Source organism: Leptonychotes weddellii, chromosome 2 (genome assembly GCF_054177405.1).
Source record: "Leptonychotes weddellii isolate Sample4059 chromosome 2, ASM5417740v2, whole genome shotgun sequence".
NCBI lineage: Eukaryota > Metazoa > Chordata > Mammalia > Carnivora > Phocidae > Leptonychotes > Leptonychotes weddellii.
In genome coordinates, this window is record NC_138370.1 from 174,640,760 (window position 1) to 174,664,656 (window position 23,897).

At 55.7% G+C, this 23,897-nt stretch overlaps 2 protein-coding genes across 13 annotated transcripts in view; both read left to right on the forward strand.

Annotated features, from left to right (window-relative positions):
• The window catches only part of KIAA0232 (KIAA0232 ortholog), an 87,746-nt gene extending 80,925 nt beyond the window's left edge, over window positions 1-6,821 (forward strand). For 9 of the 11 annotated variants that reach the window (XM_081812666.1, XM_081812668.1, XM_081812664.1 and 6 more), the window contains 2 exons: window positions 2,139-2,236; window positions 4,349-6,821. In XM_081812666.1, the coding sequence (XP_081668792.1) occupies window positions 2,139-2,236; window positions 4,349-4,528 (278 nt within the window). In that variant the 3' untranslated portion in view covers window positions 4,529-6,821. The remainder of the gene's footprint in view (window positions 1-2,138; window positions 2,237-4,348) is intronic. The other 2 variants (XM_081812670.1, XM_081812671.1) reach the window with 1 other exon arrangement.
• A 12,983-nt stretch (window positions 6,822-19,804) lies between these two features.
• The window catches only part of TBC1D14 (TBC1 domain family member 14), a 92,234-nt gene continuing 88,141 nt past the window's right edge, over window positions 19,805-23,897 (forward strand). For both annotated transcript variants that reach the window (XM_081812674.1, XM_081812673.1), the window contains exon 1: window positions 19,805-19,949. The gene's annotated coding sequence lies outside the window, so the exon portion shown is untranslated. The remainder of the gene's footprint in view (window positions 19,950-23,897) is intronic.

The window sequence follows — 23,897 nt, forward strand, 5'->3', positions numbered from 1 at the left end:
GAGGGAGTAAGGACGCCAGTCCTGTGCCAGTGGGGCTACCTGCAGTGGGAGGTGCCAGGCAGCAGCCCTGGCTGGTGCGGGAGCAGGATGCATTTGCGGTGCCCCCGTGTGCCCGACTAAGGGGAGCGGTACGAGAGTGCGGTGGGGACAAGGTCCGCCGGAAGCCAGCAGCCAGAGCGCGAGGGCCTTGCATGCTCCATGCCACGACGGGTCTGTCCTGAGTGGCGGTCTCCAAGCTCACGCACTGGATTCTGAACATTTGGAAGGCTCATTGTAAGTGTGTGGGTGTTATTTTAGTTTTATGGAGAAAGCTCTGCAGGGAAAGTGTATAGATAACAGTTAAGGGCTCGGGAGACAAAACGGAGCTGGAGTCCAGGGCCTCTGTTGCCAGTTGGTAGACCTGGGGCAGTGACCAGACCTTCTGTGTCTCCGTTGTCTGTATTTGTAAAAAGAGGCTAAAGATAATACTTCCCTGAGGGGGTACTTGTGACGAGTAACTTGCATAACATAGGCCTGGTACATGGTCCTAACCTGGAACACGGGAGCTGTCCATGGGCGGATCACGAAGAACGTGGTCTGCAGTCAGCACTCCCTTTTCCTAATGCCCGTGGTGTCCCGAACTTCTGTACATACAGAATCCTGAAAGCAAGGCAGGAAAGTGCAGTAGTCCAGAGGAGGGCTGGATCCGGCTCCACCCCTAGTCCAGGAGATAGTTACCTCCCCGACGGTAGCTAGCTGGCGGGGTGCGCGGAGCCCGTGAGAGCTTGATCAGGCGAGCCGAGGCAAGGATGGCCGCCCCGAGGGGGTGAGCAAGCCGGGGACTTGGTTAGTAGCCAGCGTGCCAGCGCTGTTCTTGAGGCTGCCCGCACGTCATCTCTTTAAACTTGCACGGGGACCCCATGAGGGCAGATGGTGACCCTGTTTTAGAGATGAGGGAGCTGGGGCTCAAAGAGGGTCGGTCATCTGCCGAGTTACATCACAGATGCGTGTCAACCAGGGATCCACTCATGTCTGTGTAGTCCCAGAGCCCGGGTTATTTTCATGAACCTGAGCTGGTAACTTCGAGGTCCTGAGGCAGGCAGAGAGGGCTAAAGATCATGGAGAACATGATGTGGCCAGCACCTGATGGTAGGAGGGCACAGCGGTCACTGAGCGTCGGTCCTATCCTCTCCGGTGTCACGCATGGGTAGCATGTCATCTCATTGAACACCTCGTGGTAACTGGACCGCAGGCAACAGGAAACAGATGCTCAGTTGGGGCATTACAGGACTTGCACACAGTGATTCAAAGCCAGGGTCCACGTCGGGCCTACCAGCCATCTCCTCTCTCACCACTGTGTCTGCAGCTACGTGGGGGGCTGGTCTGGATTAAGACTGGTGGGGGTCAGCCGTGGCTGCGCATCAGAACACCTGGGAGCTTTTCAGACCAGTTCAGTCAGGATCTCAGGTGGGGGCCTGGGCTCGCAGACTTGGCTTCAGTGAAGCTCCCAGGGCTGAGAACCTTTGCACTAAATGATTTATTTGATTCCTTCTAATTCCAGCTTCCAGTTCCATCCCCTTCTGTGGGCCACTACTCAAACCACTAGCCTCCTTTCTCTTCCCTGTTCTGCAGATACAGGAAAGATGTACTTTAGTGCGGTGTTGACTTGGGAGGGAACAAATGAGGTGGTTACCCTGTTTTGTCTTCCCCACTGCACTTCCCCTGTCTGCAGTCCCTCTGTTTAGTTGTTAGATGAACACACACACGGTGCATCGTCTGTCTCCCTCTGTACGCTCTTGAGAGCTTGGGCCTGTGTTCCGAGGGCTTACCCCACTACAGGTGTGAATATGTGTTTGTTGAATGAATGTCTCGTGCTGGGATCACAGGCATGTCTGGGTTATGCCAGCCTATTTTTTAAAAACTCGATGAACAGTGTATTAGAATTTTTAAATTGGCGTAGCATTTTGCTCGTGCATACTGGCTTGGCTGGTGGTGCCCATGTCTGCTTTTAGTGAGTACTTAAATTCTCCAGAGGGTTGGTACACCTGACTGGTCTGACTTCAGCAAAAAAGGAAACAAAAATGTCTGTTTCATAACCGTGTCTTAATGAAATTTCCCCCCCTTTCCCTCTTTTCCCTTCTCCATTCAAAATGATTAAGAATGTTATACAAATGCCAAGGGAGAGAATGGTATAGAAGAGTGTCCAGATGGTAAAGACATACCCAGTAACGAAGAGCGTCTGTTAGATTTTAATAGGGTAAGTGGACTGTCCTCCTCCTTACTAACTTACTAACGGCCACACCCCCTTGCCACTCAGTCTGGAGCCTGGGAGCCCTGGGAGCTCCCCTCACCCGCCTTCCCAGGTCAACCAGCTCCATGGCCCTCAGCCCCTGCCTGCATCGCCTCCCACCCCATCCGCTGACTACCAAGGCTTCCCACGCCCCCGCCCTCACTCCCCCCCTCCCCCGTCCTTCCCAGTGCTGCCACAGGGAATCTCTGCATACCAGTTGGACCTTGTCACTCCCTCAGAAGCCCTTGGGTGGGCACCACCAGGGAGCCCTCCGGGTGCTCTCTGCGGACGGACCCCACCGTCCTGTGCCCTCACCACGCCCAGTGTGGCACTCCGGTCTCAGCCTTGGCCCCAGGCTGCTTTCGGTTTCTGTACCACCGCCTCCCCACCAGGCCATTGAGCTCCCATTAGGCAGGCAGGCGGCTGAATCGAAGGAAACGTGTCTCTCTTCTCTGTGTCAGCTCAGGTCCTCTGAGGACTTTTCCCCCAAAGCACCCTAGGGTGTTGGCACCCACGGTCCTGTCTTTCCCACCCCGCTGAATGGTACCCTGCAGCATACCCCGCTGCCGCAGCCACGCCTGGGAGCCGCTCTCTGGCCCCTGGCCGCCCCGCCTGTCAGCCGTCGCCCTCCTCCCTCCTCCCGTCTCCCGCACCCTGTCCAGGCTGAGCACCCGCTCGCCGGTCCTCACAACCCCTGACGGGCGCCGTCACTGTGCCATTCTGCACAGACTCGGGACCTCCTGTCTGAGGCCGTGCAGCCACAGTGCTAAGTGCAGACCTGAGCCGTGAGCCTCAGCTGGGACTCGGCGACTCCCGCTCTTAACCATAGTGGCCTTCCATCACTGCGCCTTGCCCAGAAAGGCCCTGTGGGCTCTGCCGTCACGTGCCTCCGGCCCCACATCCTCTCTTCTCCCCTCCGTCCTTGTGGCTGTCTTCTGCTTCTGCCTCAGGGGTCCCAACCAGGGATGGTGCTGCCATTTGGAAATGGGGGGTGTTGGTACTATGACTGGGGGGTGCTGGGTACTCTGAGGATGGGGGTGTTCCTAGTTTCTGTGATGGGGGTGTTGCAGGTTCCTGTGACTAGGGGGGTGGGGGTGCTGCTAGTTACTGTGACTGGGGGGTGCTGGTTACTGTTGGGTGGGGGTTTTGCTAGTTACTGTGACTGGGGGCGTGCCGGTTACTCTGGGGGGTGGGGACATTGCTCCTTATTGTGACTCGGGGAGGTGGGGGGATGTCGCTGGTTACTATAATTGGCCAGTGGGGGTGGCATGTTTCTGGTCACTGTGAGGGAAGGGGGCTTTGCTAATCACTTCAGGGGTAGGGGGAGCATTACTAGTTGCTATGGAGGGGGGAGAGCGGTGTTGCTAATTACTCTGACTGGGTTTGGGGAGCATTGGTAGTTACTGTGACTAGGGAGGGGCTGCCATTTGCATTCAGTGTCCTGGGGGACAGAGATGCTGACCATCTGGTGTGTGGGGGACAATCCCACACAGTAAAGAGTTTTTAGAACTCCAGTTCTGAAGCCCGGCCCCCAGGCTCCCAGGCAAGCTCTTGGCTGTACCTTGCACAGGGCTTGCTTCTCAGCCTTCAGGTGAGGACACTTCTCAGAACTCCCTTCCCTGTCACCGATGTCTGGCGTGTGTGTCCTGTCTGCGCCACATCACCTGGTTTACACCGCAGCGTGCAGTTGTGTTGGTCGGTCGGCTTGCTGTGGGCTCTCCTGGAAGGCGAGCCCGGGGAGGACACGGCCGTACCGACCTCCCTGGGGTTCCCGGTGCGCAGCCCAGCCCCCAGCTGTGGCCAGGCCTTAGACATTGGTTTTGTGCAGCCTTCACACGTGGAACGTTTTGTCCCAGGGACTGAACATACAGAATTAGGATTTGGGACCCTTTATGGATCATGGAGGAGAGGTGGTTGGGTTTGCTTTGAAGCAGTGCAACTCTGAATTCATATTCTTTAGCTCTGCCAAGAAAGCCAGCGATTTGCCGTGTGACCTCTGTATATCAAGAGCGTTTCATGTAGCCCTTTTGGAAAAAAGTCTGGCTTTTGATCTGTTGAAAACTGTTCCTTTAATCCCAGGTGTCTTCTGTTTATGAAGCAAGGTGTGCCGGAGAGAGAGATGCCGGAGCAGAATCCAGTGGCTTCCGCAGAAAGATCTACTCCAGCGCCGGCTCCGGCTCGGAGGGCTCTGGCTCGGAGGGCGGAGGCGAGTGGGCGGACCCTGGCGAAGAAGAGCTCTTTTCTCGAACTCATCTCTAATCCTGCAGAGTAGTACAGATTATTTTTTGAGAGTGATATGTGATGGCAAATTACCCTTTTGTGAGGCCTGTTAATCTAAAGCAACAACTTAGGTTTCTTCTTCAATTAACTGATTCAGATCAGCAATTATCTTTCTCTTCTTGCTTATTTTAGAGTTGAGGACAGCTATCCTGTTGAAGATTTTTTGTTTTCCAAGCTGTTGAATTCTTGGCTATTTGAAATAGACTAGATTGTGTTGTCCAATCAAGAATGGGTGTGCATGTGCTTGTCTAGAAGCATCCCTGCTTTCCGCATCTTGACTGCAGTTGCTGTCTGTCCTTCCAGCTGCAGCCCGGTCTCTGTCACCTTAGCTCCGCGGTGTCCGCAACCACTTCTGCTCTCCAGAGACTTGAGCTTTGGAACCTTTAGGCTTTGTTCTCTCAGAACTGGGATATAAATACCTACCCCTGCAATGGATCGGGGCCTTTCTCAAGGCAAGAGGGAAGCATGGGTGACTCATCCACGGTCTTCATTCAGTCAGATCTCATGTACATTTGATGTAGGAACCACAAGGGTGTGCTTTTAGAGACTTAAAAAATACTGTGTTTTCTCTCTTAGGATTCTCCCCCCCCCCTCGAGTATCATGGAAGACACTGTGGTTTGTGATTTTCTTGCTAACTGGAGGAGCCAAGGCTTTTGGGGTGTGGGCTGGCAGAGGCGGCCGAGTGGGGCAAGAGCGTACCCCCAGCCTGTTCTTACGTTGCGGTTACTTTTACGCCAAAACACCCCTTCAGGGTTACTCATGGTGAGGGTCTTAGTTGCAAATTGTGATTTTCTGGTGACCTCCATTGAATCGAAGCCTCCAGAACTCAAAATTATAAACGTTTGACATGCAGTAAAGGCCACCTCGTCACCCCGAAGCAGCCCTGGCTGCAACAGCTAGCTGCTGTCATGGCCGTGATTCGGTCGAGCTTAGATCACATTTTGTGTTGGAGAGAATGTTCTGGGCAAGTTCTGTGTGGTGGGCTGGGGGCGGGCAGAGACGTCCTTTCTCCCAGACCTTTGTGATGGCTTCATGGGACTCACTTCCCGTGGGGGCCCACCTACAAGTCCTGTCCGCTCAGGATGGCCACCGCCTCGGGTTTTCACGCCAGCGGGCAGCAGGTGGAGCTGCGAGGAGCGGTGTTTGTGAAACCAAATTGTTTTCCTATTTTTAAAAACAAACAAAAAAACAAAACCTAACGTGTAAAATCAGTTTAGCGTGTCTGTAACACCAGGAACGGCAGAGAAGTCTGACGTGGACGAGACAGCTTCACCACGAATCGTGGCAGGTAGTACGTACCATGTCCAGTTCACTAGCTGGAGGCTGGAGTGGCTGAGAAAGCCCTGGTTTGCTTCGAGCCCCAGGTGTGGTTGCCTGTCTCGTAACTGAGAACACAGACAACTCCAAGGCTGGGGAGTCACCGCGGGTTGTGTGTGTCCTCCCTGTGAGAAACCTGGTGGATGGTCGGCTTGGATCTCACCACAAGTCAGGGTTTGTTCTTACACAGCACATCTTAAGACACTTTAAAGTGTGTGTGTGTGTGTGCGTGTGTGCGTGTGCGGGTGTATGTATGTGTGTGCAAGGTTTATGTTGCTGTTATTTATTTACAGACTTTATAAGGTTTTATGTATTTTTCTTTCTTCCGGAGCTTCCTAAAAAGTGATTAGCATCTGCACTGAAATATAATTTAACAGCAAAGGCAAAAAAGAATTGGAAGTTGTAAATTCCTAAAATCACTACAGTGACGATCCTTCTAGAAATCGTTGCTTATGTAGCAGAGACCAAATAAATATATTTCAGATACAACCTTTAGCTCAGTTGATTTTGGACAGCTGCTTTTTATCAAGACAGGGCTCCAGGTGGCAGAGGCACCGACTTCCTCCCGCTCTGGCAGGAAGACGGTGCACCTTCCACGGGGGAAAGGGGATGGATTATAAGTGGGCAAGGGGATTAACAGATTACGTATTTATTTGTTTTCATAGCTAAGTGGCTGAAGCCCGGAGGCTTTCAGCAACAGAGTTGAAAGTGTGGTTTTTAGTTTTGTGAATGGATGATCACAAAGAAAAAGCATTTTTTCAAAAGTTGGCAAGACGCTGAAACGCCCTGTGGTATGAAGCGCGTTGCGAATCCGTAGCACTGAAGCATCCGTTTTCCATTCCTGGGCTGAGATTTTTTTCCCCGTGGTTGTATTGTTCTGATTTCACGTACACCAGAGTAACTGATTTTTTGTTTTCTTGTGGAGTTAACACCAAATAAAAATTTCGAAAAACAGTTGGTTGTCTTTGTTTATCATAGCAAAGAATCTTTTGTAACGAGCCCCAGCCTTGTCTTAATGACCTGCGTCAGGAGAGGATAGAAAGTGCCCAGGTCACATCATTCCAGATGAAGGGGATTTAGCTCTTACAGGCATTGCTCAAGATGCTGGCATTCTGCTTTGCTGGAAAAGGAGGACGGGCCCTGCTGATAAACGAGTCGCTCCCCTCCCCAACCCCAGCTCCTACCTGAATCCTGCAAAGAACACAGCATTTTTGTCCGTAGGTATAGACAAAACTTCCATCTTTTTGTCAATGGAAAAAAAAATGTATTAACAGGATCAGTGTTCGTTGTAGAAAAAGAAATCCGTGTGTTTTTAAAATATAAGGGAAAACTGGGGTGCCTGGGTGGCTCAGTCGTGGAGCGTCTGCCTTCAGCTCAGGTCGTGATCCCAGGGTCCTGGGATCGAGTCCCGCATCAGGCTCCCTGCTCGGCGGGAAGCCTGCTTCTCCCTGTCCCACTCCCCCTGCTTGTGTTCCCTCTCTCGCTGTCTCTCTCTCTGTCAAATAAATAAAATCTTAAAAAAAAAAAAAATATATATATATATATAAGGGAAAACTCCTCTGCACTGCCGCGGCCGCCGGAACTGGGCTGCTCCCGTTCGTGCCCAGCGCCTTCTAGACGTCTAGCTGAGCGTCTGTATGCCTAGAGCGCGCTGTGGCGGGGCCGTGCTCTCCCTGCTCTTTGGGACCTCAGAACACGGCCTCCCACAGACGTCTCCTCGTGACTATAGGCATACCTCAGTGTTTTGTTTGTTTTGCCTCTGTTGGAAGCGGACTTCCTTTCTCTCCCCATCCGTAAGCTGATCCTCAGCTTGGGTTATGTCAGGCAACTACTTTCTCCAGTTAGCATTTGTCTTTCATCTGGGGCTGAGGACAAGTGGATTCTATACAGAAGCATTTCAGTGTTGTTTTTATCCTTTTTTTTTTTTTTTAATGGTTTCTGGGATGTGTGTGCATGTTTTTAAATGCTTTCTTCACCTTGAAAGAGTATAAAGATATACTTCCGTGTTTTTCTAGAACCCATATACTTCATGTAGAGTAGATTTTTCTTTCTTTCTTTTTTTTTTTAAGTAAACTTTTTGCCCAGTGTGGGGCTCGAACTCATGGCCCTGAGATCAAGAGTCACATGCTCCTCCGACTGAGCCAGCCAGGCGCCCCTGTCGAGTTGGTCTTTGAAGCACGTAAATTATATACAAGGAGTGAGGCTTAAGGATTCAGCCTCCCTTTTTCCCGGCTAGCTCGCCAGCTACCCCAACTTGGTGTGTGATCACGGCTGACTGCCTGCGTGTGGCCCGAGTCTTCCTGGGCACAGCGGCAGTGCCCGGTTGGACGGGGAGCTCCCCTCCCGGAACTGCCTGAGGCAGGACTGGAGGGTGTTCATGCAGCAAGGTGGCCCCTTGTTCGGGTTCGATAGGTCGTCCACGGGAGGTGTGCCTCGGGGCCACCTTTGACTGTGGTCAGCCTACTTGCTTCGCCGGTGCCCACACTAGACTGTTGCTCTGTGCACACGGTCACCTGGAGATTCGGCTCTGTCCACAGGAATTGTGACATCACAGCTAAGTGCTTCTCAGCCCAAGGGGTGTAAAGCCCTCTGTTTTTTAAAAAAAGATTTTATTTATTTTGGGGAGGGGCGAAGGCAGAGGGCCAGAATCTCCAGCAGACTCCCCTCTGAGCGCAGAGCCCGACGTGGGGCTCCATGTCACACCCTGAGATTGTGACCTGAGCCGAAATCAAGAGTCAGACGCACAGCCCGCTGAGCCGCCCAGGCGCCCCTCAAGCCCTGTCTGTGAGCCGCTCGCTGCTCTGGTGGCTGTGTGTGCCCGGGGCCCGCACCTGCTCCGCCGTCCAGGAACGGGAAGGGGTGCCCGGCCCCGGGTTTCTCTTGAGACCAGCCGGTGGCTGGGTGCATCACCGGCCGCACTTGCGAGCACAGAGGCCGGGAAAGGCGCTCCCGCTTGAGAGCCCGCCACTAGCCTTGCGTCACCGGTGTGGGGAAAGAGGATCGCCAGGGACGGTTGCCTCACTGGACTGAACTGGCAGTGGCCTCACCACCTAACGCGTGGATGGTGTCCACCAGTCTGCTAGGAACAAGAACAGCGGGCATCCAGGCATCAGGTCGTGGTAACGGACAGCCCCGTGAAGTAGGTGCATTTGCCCATTTTACAGGTGAGAAGACTGAGGCACTTCCCTGCGGTCTCGCACCTGCTTCGAGGTGGGGCCAAGATTTGAAGTCCGTGTAAGCGGAGATCGTAACAGGACCTCCTGTAGGGTAGGTTTGTAAAGAGAAAACAGCACAGCCAGAACACAGAGTCGGGGAGACGCGGTCCCGTCCTGGGGGTGTCCTGGGGGTGCGGCCAGGAAAGAAGCAAAGCCGGAAGTGCAAAGGAGAAGCTGCTTGCACCCCAGTCGGTAACTCTCAGAAGAAAATCACGTCCGCAGGCTGCCCCTTCCTTCCCTCTTCTCCCCCCGCACGGTGGGGGGTGGCAAAGGTGGGGGCGGGTAGCAGAGCCTCAGGGTCAGGCCCTGCAGAGGCCAGTGCGGCTAGGTGCTGACCGTGGCCGTGTGGCTGCCCTGACCTGCTCTCTCCCTGACAGGAGGTCACACTGTCCCCCGTCAGACAGGAAACCAGCTGCCCTGGGCGGCTCCAGCTCCGGGTGGTGTCTGGGCCAGGGGGCAGTGGCTGGGGCCACGGCACAACCGGGTGTCCCCTCAGAGCCGAGTCTGGGGTAAGGGGGCAGGCACGTGGCCTGCTGCAGCTCAGTCAGACGCTGGGCCTGCCACTTGGTGTCACAGTCCAGGGGACCTCTCGGGGCCTGTCTGGGGAGGTGCGAGAGGCCCCTTCTTTTGGCCTGCCACCCAGCAGGCCCTGGCCTCCCCCGAACAACCCAGCCTGCAGTCACAGATGGGGACGACCGCCCTCAGCTTCCAGATGAGGGGGGTTGGGTGAGCTGGTCCTCGGCCGCCCCCCAGCCCTGTGACCCTGGGTGTGCATTTCAGGCAAGGCTGAAATGACAGGCAGGTCAGGCTTCCTCCTCACCGGCCCGAGGACAAGCTCCAGAGCGTGCCTCGCCCTCCCCTCTGGCTTCTCTCCCCCCACACATGCTTCTCTCTGTCCCCACACACCCCTGCATCCTGAGCCAGTCCTGGAGGCCAGCTCCGGCCCCTGAGGGGCTCCTGCTCTGACCCTGCTGCTCCCTCAGCCAGAGTACATTGACCGCGCGCCCACCATCCAGGGTCCTTCGCAGCCATCCGGGCTTTTCCATTGCCCCAGCTTGTGCCAAAGGCCCCAGGCCGAGTCCGCTACTGGCTCCTCACTCTCGGGTCTGGGGCCCACCTTCCCACCACTGTGGCTTCTACTCTGTCCTTCAGGCCCCCGGGCAGAGCCCCCACAGGAACTCGGGCCGCTGTGGGCCTGACCTGCTGGGAGAGGTTGTTGGCCCAGCCGGGGGGCGGCTTCGGGCACATTCTCCCTTTGCTGAAGAGAAAGCAGCATCGAAGGAGCCCCAGCCTGAGTGCCCTAAACCCCAGGCGCGAGCGACCTCAGGGTTCCCAGGGGTCACTGAGGACCTTGAGCAAGTCCTGCCCCCTTCTGGGCTTGACTTTGGCCCTTCTCACAGACCTGGGGCCCCAATTCCTGCTCGTCACAGATGTCAAACATGCTCACGGCCGCCTCCCACAAACCGCAAGCTGCAAGCCAGCGATAACGGACAGCCCAGCCCCGTGGCTCCCCAGCTAGGCCACCTCACTCCAGCCCAGTGATCACAGACCTGAGAACTGCTCAGAGACATTAGGGACCCCCAGCTGGCAGAACTCAGCGGTGGCAGACCTGGCCCTGAGCCCCGCGCTGCCCTGTGCTCATGCTGCCCCCTCCCCCACACCTGCACCTGTCTCGATGACCACCCTTGGGAGCTTGCATTTGCCTGGCAGCTCCCCCACCACATAAGGCCCTAACCAGGGTGCTGGGCGAGCCTCTTTCCATGCAGTTGGGGGGCCCTGGGCTCCCCCTCCCCGCCTCTTTCACCCCCTACCTGTACTTCCCCTTCCTGAGTGGGGGAGGAAGTGAGAGACCTGGACCTCTGGGTGACTTCCTCGTGCTGAACCTGGGCCCCCCACTTGCACATGCTTCCCCCAGACTTAATGCCGTCACACGTGACGCTGTTACCTGGACGAGGCTGGCAAGCAGTGGAGCCTCATTGCCTACTGATCTGTGCCTTGAGCTTACTGAGTCCTCACAGTGGAAATGGCGACTGCAGGTTGGGGTCTTTTTGGGGCTGGGGTGTCTTGTTCATGTTGGCATGAAGCTGCTAATTAGGAGGAAAGGAGGTCTCTGGGCCTTGGTCATAAGCAGGGTTTGGAAACATTCATTCATTCAACAGATAGGTATCAAGATCCTACTATGTGCTAGGCCCTAACCCTGATGCTGGTAATAAATTATTGTTTTTCTAAATCAGTAAACCTCCCGCAGCCCTGGTTCTCTGGGAAGAAAGCTCTCATCACATCCTCTTCCATCTCTCCAGCCCACCTGAGCCACGGCCATTCTTGAGGGGTCTGAAGGGAGGCGTGAGGATGCCTCCAAGTCCAGGCAGCTCTTTACATCTGGAGACTTCCTTATCTTAACCCCCAAGTTTCCCTACCTGGCGGCCGCTCAACCCCAACCAACTCACACATCACAGGAAGACCGCACGCTGGGGGGGGGGGGGGGGCAGGGTGAAGTGGGTGAGGCCCTGCTCTGCCCTGACCAGCTGAGCAGCCTTGCCAAGGTCAAGGGCATCTCTGGGCAGGGCACGGGGAGGAGGGAGGCACGACCATCGATTCCACACACTCAGGGGGCGTGGCCCTTCCTGCAGGACGAATAACACATTTCATCCCAGAGAGACTGCCGAGCCTCTGTCTCCACCCATCACTGCAGATGGGCTGCTGACAACAACGTGGTTTCCTCCGTGGCAGTGTCTGGCTTTCCGGCCTGGCTACAGATCCCAGAAAGCTGGGCAAGCCGCTGCCTGGGCACAGCCTCCCTGGGCCTGGAAAACCGGATGGAGTGTGCAGTGGGGAGCCTCCACTTACCAGCCCGATGGAGGGAGGCCACGTGGCGCAGCTGGAGGAGCCCAGGGCTGGGTCCAGACTGCCTGGCTCTTCCGCCACGTGGCCTTCTGCAAGCCATTCACCCTCTTGAGCCTCAGTTTCCCCCTCTGTACAACTGGCAAAGCGAGACCGACTGCCAGGCTGAGCAGGAATAATGTACCTGCACGTATAGGGTGGTGGATAGGTGCTAATTCCCTCCGTAGTGGCTGCCCAAGTCAACTGGTCAGACCATCCCAGAATCTCTGGTTAGTTTGTCGGAGTCTGACCGGCAGCGTCCAGGTGGGTATGGCGGGGGTGGGCACCATCATTCAGGAAGAGATGGAAATAGGGAGGTGGCGGGGGTCAGTTTGTGAGAGGCCTTGAATGGCTCTTGGGAAAGGCTCATCCTGGAGGTAGCAGGGAGCGTGGAGAGGTGTGAACGAGCACCATTTGTGTTGGGTACAACAGTGGTCTCTGAGGTTGGGCAGGGATGTCAGAATCAGCTGACGCCCAATACTCTTCTAGAACTTTCATAGCTTTTAAAAGAGGCTCACCACAGCCTTTCCTCCCTTCCCTACAGCTGGATGAGCTCCTTATACTCCTGTGAATGGGGCCCTGGGCAGGTGACCGTGCCTGGGCTTAGCCAGGTGCTGTTGCTGACCTCTGGGGTCTTATGTAAGCCACTTACCTGCTCTGACCCGTCTCCTCGTCTGGAGAAAATCATTCAGAGATTATCCAGCCCGCCTCCAGCATAGCAGTGAGTTTGGCTGTTTCATCCTGGATAGAAAAGCCCTTTGTAAACTGTGTGTGAAGAAGCATTAAAGTCATAACTGCATTATGCTAAAAATAACAGGTCTCACCATTCTGCGGCCCTAATGATGCTATTAAGCCAGCAAGGTGACCTCACTCAAGGTGAGGTGAGCCATCCCCTCCTGATGGAACGTGTAGGAAGTACACATTTGGACCCTGGGAGTGACCCCGAGATGGGTCCCTGCCTCCATCCCCCACTCGGAGCTTCCTAAGACCCACTTCAGAGGACTTGGCAAAATTGCCCTTGGCTGAGAACCACTGCTTGAGTTTATCGGAAATGGGGGGCAGGGAGGATGAGCTCGTTAAATACCACCACCAGGCTACAACCAGCGAAATCCACAAGGTGGAAAATTCTACAAGATAAGCAATCCGGTGTCACCACAAGTATATGGCACAGGAAAAACAAAGGAAGGCGGGGGAACTCCTTCGATTAGAAGAGGTGTAAGACGTCTCTCTACCGAGCGCGGTTGTGGCCTTTGGAATTTGATTTGAACACGAATAAAAAGACAGAAGGATAACGGGGAAAAACTTCGTGCTGGAGATGGACATGGGACAAGCTGTGATGCGAGCTGCCCTTGACACAGCGGTGTGAGCGGGGAGCAGCAGGATGCGGGCCCGCGCCCCTCCCCTGCTTGGTGTAGATTTGACATTTTCCATCATTAAAACTGTTCGAAAGATGAAAACCAGTAAGCCCGAAGTGGGAAACGTGAGGTTTTCACTCAGCAGTGGAGCCTCATTCTGAAGGGCCCAGGTGGGGTCAGAAGGGCCCGAGTGGCACAGCCGGCCCCTCGCCCTCAGTTGGGAGCGGGCCCCCTGCTAGACGCAGGCCCCGTGGACTGCGAGGCTCCCGCACCCCGTCCGCACTGGGAGGGGGCACCCACAGCACTCTCAAACGGTGCTGCTGCTTGGGGCGGGTATAAAATCGGTGTCCACGCCCTTACACGGGTCACCCCAAGCCTTGCTGAGCTTCACTCCCCTGGGCCAGGCCGATGCAGTGGAGACAGAGGGGCCTCCCCACCCCTTCAGACCCGGGGCCTCCCACCAGCTGTGTTAAATGCACCGCCCCCATCATCACTCAGGTGTCGTGAGTCCTGGCTCTGAGCCTGGGTCTCTTTCCTCACGGTACGTGGTCTCCCTGCGTAAGCCCCGGGAGGGGCTGGAGGGGACCTCTTGTGCTTCTTCTATGTTTTCGGTTCAGACATCCACTTGGAGCCCTGATAGGGAGCTGAGGCAGGCTGGGTGGCCTCTGTGTCCCCCAGAATATGGCCCCGAGTCCATGCGCCCTGGAACCACCCACTCACCTCCTCAGTGATGCTGCATGTGCCCCCTCCTACGCGCACACCCCCACCTGCTCCTCCCTGATTCCACTCCAGCCCCCGTCTCTCCAGGGGCCACATCTCCCCAAGTCCTCCCAAGAGCCCAAGGATGTGATGATCGAGGGCATCTCCATTTTACAAGTGAACTAAGGCTCAGAGGGGTGTGAGTCGTGTGGGTGGGGCCTCCCCCCCAGGGACAGGAGGTGAATCCACCATATGGTACAGCGGCCCAGAGCAAGGCTCTGGAGCTAGAGGGCCTGGGTTCACATCCTGCCTGTGTACTTAGCTGCTGTGGGGCCTTGGGCTGGAAGGTCCCCCTGTCTGAGCCTCAGTTTCCCCTCTGCGACAAGGGCAGGTGCCAGGATGAAGGGAGTGGACGCATCCACGTTGCAGGAGGCGGTAAGGCTTTGCTGTTTGCCCTCCTCGGGGTGGGTCCCGGGCTGCCTGCTAGGGACCCGAGGACTGTACGGAGACCCGACAAGGCAAAAGGGTATCTGGGAGGGTGGCCTGGGCATCAACACAGGCATAATCGGGGTGGGGATGGTGTGGGTCTGGCAGCGCCTGGGGTAATGTTGGGAGCCCCTGGCTGGAGGGACCAGGAATCCAGGCAAGAAGGGCGTCTGGGAGTTCCGGGTAGCGGGCAGAGCAGGGGCAAAGGCTCATTTGCGAGGACAACCCCAGGTAGTTCTGTGAACCTGGACAGACCTCAGGCGCAGTGACAGAGCCTCACGTGTGGCCAGGAGGGGTGCCCCGCAGAGATCATCGCGTGTGGGAAGGAGCTGCCCCTCCCGCCCTCCCCTGCCCTCCTCCCCACAGCTTCTAAACCAGGCTTTGCTTTCTGAGGGTGACAGCAGCAGGCAACTGGATGATCCTTTAAAAAACACGGCTATTTGGAACATTCCGCTGTGGTGTGCATGCCGGGGGTGGGGGGTGGGGGGTGTGTGTGTGTGGCCTGCCCCCAGGCACTGTTTCCTTTATATCTAGAACCTTTAAGGCCTCCAGCCCCTCTTAAGATTCAGTAAGCCTGAGGGGCGCCTGTGTGGCTCAGTCGTTAAGCGTCTGCCTTCAGCTCAGGTCATGATCCCAGGGTCCTGGGATCGAGCCCCGCATGGGGCTCCCTGCTTCTCGGGAGGCCTGCTTCTCCCTTTCCCACTCCCCCTGCTTGTGTTCCCTCTCTCACTGTGTCTCTCTGTCAAATAAATAAATAGAATCTTTAAAAAAAAAAGAAGATTCAGTAAGCCCGAGGCCACAGGGGGTCCCCTGGGTCTCCTCCCCACCCCGCCGCCTCCGGCAAGGCCACGCATTCCCTAATTCAGAGGGTCTGTTGGTTTCATTGTAACTCACTTTGTCCAGCCAGTTACTTGGGATGCTCTGGGAATGAGTGACCTTTGATTCTGGGCCAGATCCACCTGGGTTCAAGCATGCCCAGTGAAACAGGGCAACAGTAGTGCATTGTAGGGTCACTAGGGGGCCTAGAGACGCTGTGACAGAGGGTGGGCCGCACAGACCGCCGCCACGCGGCTCTGTCGTGCTGCCTGGCTGTGCACGGATCCCTACCTCTTGGAGCATGAGCACGGATCGTTGCTTGCTTTTTAAGGGCTTTGGTAAGAAGGGGCCCCGGGCACGGAGCCCTCATCGGACGGTTTACCGAAGTCTGCCGGTTACCCCTCAGTGAGCATCCTAGCCCATCTGCGTTATAAATAGAGCATATCCTTGTCATGGGGACATCTAAGTTTCAAAAATATATAGGGACAGAATCAAGCGTGTGTTCCGAGACTCATTTCAGTGTTACTTCTTCCTGTTCATGCCTGTGGATGATGCGTATTCCATTTTCTTTGCTTATACTTTACCTAAAATTCAGTTATCACTCTTACAACTTAAGCTTTTCTTCTGTGCTATAATAAACACTTTTTAATGGTTGCCTATGAGTCTCTCTGTTTAATCTCCCCTATGATCAGACATGTACGTTATGTCCATTTCACTATTGCAAATAACACCGGTGAACATCTTTTTACAATAGTCTTTGCCTGAAATTTGGGGTAACTTTCTAAGGCTAGCTCCTTTCAAGTGTTTCAATAGACCAAAGAGATTCTGCGTGTTACACTTTTTTTCTTTCGCTTCCTTCTCTGCTGGAGCTTCTTTCGTTCATGAAAGTGTTGCTACGAGGACATCTGCCTCCCTGCATTCAGTGAGTTGAACCCAGTGCAGGTAGGAAACAGGTAAGTGCACCTATTAAAACTGGGAGTGAAATGCCAGTTGATGGCTCTGGTGTGAGGGTCTGAGGGCCGCTTCTTGAAGCCAAGTGCAGAGGCTTTGTGGTGGCTTCCCTGGTGGTTCATTCTTCCATCTCTGTGTCTCTGGCGGTCTTCTCTGGGCTGAGGCTGTAGGAAGCCTGGCCTCCAGCTTTCCCGGGCTACCCCTGCCTCTGTTTTTATTTTTTTATTTGTTACTTTTATTATATTGCTCAATTTCCAGAAGTAACAAGAGAACCCCAAATTCCAGGCATTTCCAAAAAGTGAGCACTCCCATGTCCGTGGTGAAGGAGGTAGCCCTCCAAGGAATAAAGGCAGAAAGGATGAGTTTTCTGTTGGATTTCGGAAAATGCTTGGGCTGAGGGGAAGCTCTTTTGAAATAAATGAGGGCTGGGCACTCTGCCTCTGCCCCGTGGGGACGGTCTGGCCCTGGTGGCTCGAACAGAGGCTGGGGACAAGGAGGATGGGAGGGGGGATGGCGAGCGGGCGAGGGCTTCTGGGCAGTGGAAAACATGCTGTGGGCCCTTGGACCGGGCAGCCTCACTGCCCAGCGCCTGTCTCCTTACCTGCAAAATTCAAGTCACTGTGCAAGCTTGGCAGGTTGTGGGGCTTGACTGTGATAATGGGGTGGAACAGCCAGGATGGCACAGGGTGCCTGGGATGGCTCCAGGTACAGATGCAGCGTTGAGCAGCATTTATCCATCCATTCAGCAGATATTTATGGAGCTCACATTCGGGGGCTGGGTGGGGAAGTCAGGGGCAAAATGTGTGTTTGGGAGACTAGATCCCCATATCTCCTGAGAAGAGATGCAAAGGGGTATTGCAGGGCAAGAGGCCTCTGGCCTCATCCTGTGTCTGCCTCCTACCCCACCTGCCCTTTGGGCCTCAGTTTCCCCTCTGAGGGATGGGCTTGAGGATCTGTAAGGGTCCTGACGCTGTGCTTAAGACCCTTCTGGGGTCTGCATCTGGTCAGCGAATCATTTCCTTGCAAGGAGATGGGGCTGAGTTGGTGAGATGACATGTCCATCTGCCCCTCGAGACTGGGGATCTGTGAGGGCAGGAACTGTGGGCTGTCAGTCACCCTGGTGTGGCCAGGGTCCAGCACGGGGCTGGTACAGGGGTGGTTTCTGTGGGTGTCTGGCACCTCCTCCTGCTTAGTAAGCCCAGGGAGGCTCGGAGGTCAGGCCTGAAGTCCCTCCGTGGGCTCTCTGAGGAGGCCCACATCCCCCCTCACCTCGGCGGGTTGACCAATACTTTCTCTGTACCATATTACTGGGGAGGTGCCAAGAGCTCCCCAAACATGCCAGAAACTGACCAAGCCAGACAGTTTTTTACATTTAACCGTCACTGCCACTTACTTTGTCTTTAATCCTCACACAGCGTGGGTGGTGGAGGTGCTATGAGCCTGGCAGATGGGGAAAGGCTTCTGGACACAGCCAAGGACGGTCAGCCAGTCCTGGGCGTGGGACTGAGCCAAGGGAGCTGACGGCCAGTGCTCGTCTACTTCATGCAATGGCTTTGCAGCCCTCAAAGGAACCACTGGGCTGAGAATCATTCTGCGGATCTCGGGGTTCAGTCTGCATGGGGGAGGCTGGATGGCTTTGCCAAGGCAGTCAGCAGTGAGGCCGCAGAGCTGGGACATGGCTCGGGCCACCCTAAAATATGTACGGATGGGCGCTGGGAGGCGCCCAGTTTCTCACAGGTGACGGGTGCAGGCGCCCACACAGCTTATCTCGTTCCTTGTATTTTTTTTTTTTAAAGATTTATTTATTTATTTATCTGAGAGAGAGAGAATAAGAGACAGGGAGCATGAGAGGGAGGAGGGTCAGAGGGAGAAGCAGACTCCCTGCCGAGCAGGGAGCCCGATGCGGGACTCGATCCAGGGACTCTGGGATCATGACCTGAGCCGAAGGCAGTCGCCCAACCAACTGAGCCACCCAGGCGCCCTCGTTCCTTGTATTTTTAATTGTTAGGCTCACTGAGGGTGTAAGTGACTGATGGGCCCCAGGGAGGGGGGCTCTGGGCTGGGGCAGGGAGCTGGGGGTGGGTGGCAGGATGGGGAGAGGGTGAGGAAAAGGCAGACAGAGGGCGCCACATGTCAATCTGTGGGCCATAATTTTTATTTTTTTAGTTCTGGCTTCAGAACAATGGTTCTTAGTCATTGCGGGGTTTTAAAACCCTAAGACTCAGAATGAGAGCAGGAGGGGATTTGGGGGCATTGCAAGGAACACTGTTAAGGGCAGACTTAGTAATCCTATTTATTAAGTTGCTAATTAAGTCAGGCCCGAAGCAAGTCTGTACTTTCCTGTTAGTGTTTCCTTAAAATAAGCAGGGGAAGGCGTGTTGGAGTTTGAAGGAGACCCAGTGTTTGTTCCTTAAAACCACCCAGAAATGTAAGCATTCGTAAAACTTCTGTGTTGCACCAAGCACTGTAAAGGGGTGTTAATATATTCTCTTAAGAGATTGCCTTTTTATTTCTCACCTCTCCTGCCATCATAACTAATAGGGGCTAAGAGTTTTTTGGTTTTTTTTTAAGTTTTTATTTATTTGACAGAGAGAGAGCACAAGTAGGGGGAGTGGGAGAAGGAGAAGCAGGCTCCTCACTGAGCAGGGAGCCCGTTGGAGGGCTCCATCCCAGGACCCTGGGCAGGTGCTTAACCGACTGAGCCACCCCGGTGCCCCACAAAAGTTTTTAGACCGAGGACGCAGGCAGGAGAAACAAGCCAGGGGTTCCTTGGCCCAACACTAATGACCTTGGCTCCGACAAATTCATCTTCCACTGCAGTCTTCCAGATAGTGAAGCAGACATTACCCTTCCTGTCCCTGACTGCTCTGCCAATTCAAGCCCTCCTTCGGATTCAGCTGATCCGTCTCTCCTATGTTTCCTCTCTGGTTAGTTCTGCCACGGACAGCCTCGAGGGCTCCAAGCCTAGTGTGGGACCCCAGGCCTCCCGGGTCCCAGCCACTGAAGTCTTTCCTCTGCTCTTGATGTCTCCCGAATATAACAATGCAGCAGGTATTTAAGTGCCAGCTACGTGCCAGCCCCGGGAACGCAGCAGGACACAAGATAATCCCGCTTTGGCCCCAGGAGCCTAGATTCTCGGAGGAGGGCTTCGCCTGGTCTTGGAAGGCCGTTCCGGACGGAGCACCTGGCTTCTGACCCCTCCCTGCTCCGGCCCCGTTCTGGGACCCGGGGCCAGCGACCTCCTCTCCCACTCTGCAGGACGGCTTTTACCACAGACCCGGCCCAAGCTGTATCCCACCTCCAGAGGCTGTGATTTAATAGGGCTGGGGCGTGGCATGGGCGTCGGAATTTTCAAAATCCTCAGGCGACACTAAAGTGCAGCCAAGTGTGGGAACTACGGCGCTAGGCACCGTGAAACAGCTCGACGAAGGAGAACTACCAGAAAAGCCCGTTTCACAGATCAAGAGACTAAGGCCGGGCCGGGATGACGCCGACCCCAGTTCTCCGCGCCGCACGTCCCGGGCTCGGGCCCGTCCGCCCGGCACACCTGCCCCGGGACAGGGGCGCCCATCGATGCGCTCCGCCGCTCGGCTCCCCACGCCTGGTCCCTGCCCGCTCGTGCCCCTTCCCCCTCCCGGCCGCTTCCCACTTCCAAGATGGCCGCGGGTGGAGCCGACCAGGTACGGAGGCCCCTGGCGGGTGTCCACGGGGGCTGGGAGGACCCGAAGATCCCCTCAGCCCTCCCCTCGCGGCTCCACCGGGCCCTCGGGAGAGAAAAGGGCCGGCGACGCCGCTCCGGGGCCCGCGGCCGGCAGGCCAGCGGCCGAGGAGTGGCAGCGGGGCGAGCGTCGAGCTCGAGGAGCGGCGGCGGCACGGCGGGGGGCGGCAGCCGGGCGGAAGAGCGGCGGCAGCCGGCAGGGGGCGGGGCGAGGGCGCGTGGGGCGGGGCGGGAGGGGGCGGGACAAGGGGCGCGTGGGGCGGGGGCAGGGCGCGCGGGGCGGGGCGAGGGCGCGCGGCGCTGTCGGCGGCAGACAGCTCGCGCGCACCTGCCTGCCCGTCCCACCGCCTGCGGCGCGCCGAGCGTCCTCGCCGCGCAGTTGCGGGTCTCGGGGGGCCGGGCTGCGGGCCCGCGGGCTCCGGGGATGGCGTCGGAGCCGCGCTGATTCCGGTACTGAGGGCCTCCAGCGGGGGGTCGGGCCGCGAGGGAGAGAGGGGGGCCGGGGCCCGCGGGGCCGCTGCCACCTGCTGCTGCGTCGGCGGGAGCGGGAGGCGGGCCGGGCCGGGGCGCGCGGGTTGGGGGCCCGCCGGGGCGCCCCCTCGCCGCGCGGCCGCCGCTTCCCCGCGCACCGGGGGAGCGCGTGGGGCCCGGGCGACATCGCGGGGCCGGCGGCGCTCGGCTCGCCAGACCTTCGGGAGAGACGCGCGCGCTGACATGCTTCTTTTCCGGAACTTGACGAAAAGTTTTGTCCCTGAGACGCGCGGGGCTCCTCAGCCCGAGAGGGGCTGGCAAGGGGCGCGCAGCCGCTCCGCCGGGCCCCTTTCACCTCCGGGGTCTCCGACTCCCGGCGCCCGGGACGTCGTTCGCTTCGGGACCATGGACCCCCCCCGGGAAGACCCGTCCACTTTGGGGCCCCGACTCCCTGGACTCCCCTCCACCTTGGAGCTCCCGACCCCCTTCTTTCTTGGAACCGCTGTCGCTAGACCGCAGAACCCCCCCATTCTCAGACCTCCTCTTTCGGGGCCAGGGACTCCGCTGGCGTTGGAGACCCCCTTTCCTGGGCCACAGACCCCCTCTGTGCAGGAGAAACCTGAGAGCCCGGGCCTGGGGATCCTTCCGCTGGGCGGGCGGAGGGACCGGGGCTGGTGTGTCGGCGGGGGGAGGGGAGGGGGGTGCTCCGCAGGCGGCCCTTCCTGGGCTCGGAGCTGCCAGGAGGAAGCTTCAGGGGTGAGGCCATGCATGATGTGGAAGCCTCAGGAAGCGGCAGGACTGGCCCCACGGACTCCAGGCCCTGGGCTCGGGTAGTGGGCATTTAGTGGCCAGAGCCCTACCTGGCCAAACCCCCCACCCTTTTTTTTTTTGGTCTTGAGATTGCACAGCACCGTTTTCTCCAGTACGGAATTGAAAGCTTTGCTTTGGAAAGTTCTATGTGAGGAGGCTCCTGGGCATCCACTTGTTTTATTTCCTGAGGCTAGTTGAGAAGGGTGGCGTCTTTGGGACCCTCCCAGCAGGATGTTAGCACCTCCTTGTTGTCTTGACATCATTTATTTTTAATGTTTTAAAAGATTTTATTTATATATTTGTTTATTTGAGAGAGAGAGAGGGAGATTGCGCGACAGAGCGCGCACATGCACACGAGCAGGGTCAGATGGAGAGAGAGAATCCCACTGAGTGCAAGAGCCAGGTGGGGCTTGATCCAAGGACCCTGAGATCATGACCTGAGCAGAAACTAAGAGTCAGGTGCTCAGCCAGATGAGCCACCGAGCCCCCCCCCCTTTCCTTTACAGATGGGTTATACATCTGTACACTGTTAGGTGCTTTGCCTGGACCACACTGCCTCTTGCCCAGTTTATCTGGCCACTACCAACCCATGCCTCAAGTGTGGGAATGACTTCTTCCTGACTTCTTCTTAACCCCCTGTCCAGCCTGTTTTGCCTCGCCCCAGGCTGTCTTAGTTGTTGTATATATTTGATCCCTGCAGATTGTGGGCTCCACTTGATCCCTAGCCCTAATGAGAACTTGGCTCAGGGTTATTGAGTGAATATACCCTTTGGGAAGCATTAAAGGAGGTACCGTAAATGGTCCGGGGTCACCCAGCTGGCGAGAGGCATGGGTGAGATTCAGACTGTGCCGGGTCACTAGGCCCGGTTCAGCTCACCTTAGTGTCCAACACGGTCCCAGCAGGCTTCTGCTCAGCACTTGGCTTCGTGCTGAGCTGGGCTTGCTTCCTGCTTGTGAAACGGTTTTCACAGTGTGCCCCCAGCCCGCCCTCTCACATTCAGTATCAGCGCTGCCTTGCCTGGCCTCTGTTGATCCTGACTTTCCTCTCCATCCATCTGGCCCACTCCCCTACTCCCCTCTGTGCTCTGTTGAAGTCCTCTCTGGCAGTGAGGACCTGCCTGTCAGAGCAGCTTGCTTCAGAATCTGCCTCCCCTGTGGGTCAAAGCTTCTGACCATCGTGTCCACAGCCTCAACACAGCGGATGCCTGCCCAGCATATTGTGGGTGCTCGTGGAGCTCTGGGACCTTGGAGGAGATTTGCCATCAAAATAGGCATTTATACATAATACGTAAAAGAAGATTTTAGGAAAATGAGTGGGTGTCATCTGTTAATGTTTGTTTTAGGATGGTTATGAAATTTCTAGGGCCTGAATTGTTAAGAATTCTAGATTGCCAAGCTGGAAGGACCTCAGGTAGATCAGCTGGACTCATCACCTTATTTTTACAGATGGGAAGTTGAGGCCAAGAGCTTAGTGCCACAGAGCAGGTGTGAGGAGAGATGTTAGTGACAGGAAGAAACCATACGGTGAGGCTTGCAGGCACAAAGTGGCTGAGTCTTGGCTTTGTTTATGCAAATGAGTTGCTAAAATAGTGGGCCTGAGCCGCCTGGCCCTATCTAGTGCCCAGGAAGAAGTAATACCAGCCAACATCTTCTGAGGTTTAACTCGTGCCAGGCGTGATTCTAAAGGCTTTATTTGCCTAAGGAGATAGGGTCTATTATTGTTCTCATTTTACTACATGGAAGTTTGGGCACAGGGGAGTTAAACTAGTCCAAGATCACATAGTTTGTAAGTGGAGGAGCCAGGATTTGAACCCTGGGCATTCTGCCTCCAGAACCTGCATTATTTTTCCCCCTTGTGTATTTCATTTTTAAAAACATTTTCTCTGAATTCTGACATACAGAGACGTGTAAAAATTGTTAAGCCTTTGGGTTATCGATTATCACAAAGCTTAGGGTCTGTTTTCGTAAGCATTCCAGCAAGCTGGTGTGGGCTTTGAAGTCAGACCTGGTTTGAATCCAGTTTCTGTTGCTTTGTGACCTTAGGTGACTTACTCAGCCTCAGTTTCTTTACTGAGCTTTGGAGGCTTGTGATGAGAAGAGCATGTGATAGCACTTAGCAGGTTTGGTAGCATGGCAAATGCTCAATAAATGGTTTTCTCTTACTAATAATTAAGATTATAAGTTGTGCTGGGTTTGTTAAGCGGTATGAATATCTTCCTCATCTGTCAGTTGCCTGTCAGTCACCTTATAGGTACTTAGGATGAGTCACTTTGGAAAGTCACTATACGTAGCTGAAACATTTTGGAATAGTGGCCCCCAGTGCCCGTGCATTGAAAGTCCTTAATTTAAAATGTCCCACCTGGGGCACCTGGTGGCTCAGTCGGTTGAGTGTCTGCCTTCAGCTCAGGTCATGATCTCAGGGTCCTGGGATCGAGCCCCGCGTCAGGCTCCCTGCTCGGCAGGAAGCCTGCTTCTCCCTCTCCCACTCCCCCTGCTTGTGTTCCCTCTCCCACTCCCCCTGCTTGTGTTCCCTCTCCCACTGTGTCTCTCTCTGTCAAATAAATAAATAAAATCTTAAAAAAAGTAAAATAAAATGTCCCACCTGTGCCTTTTTTAACATAACCACTTT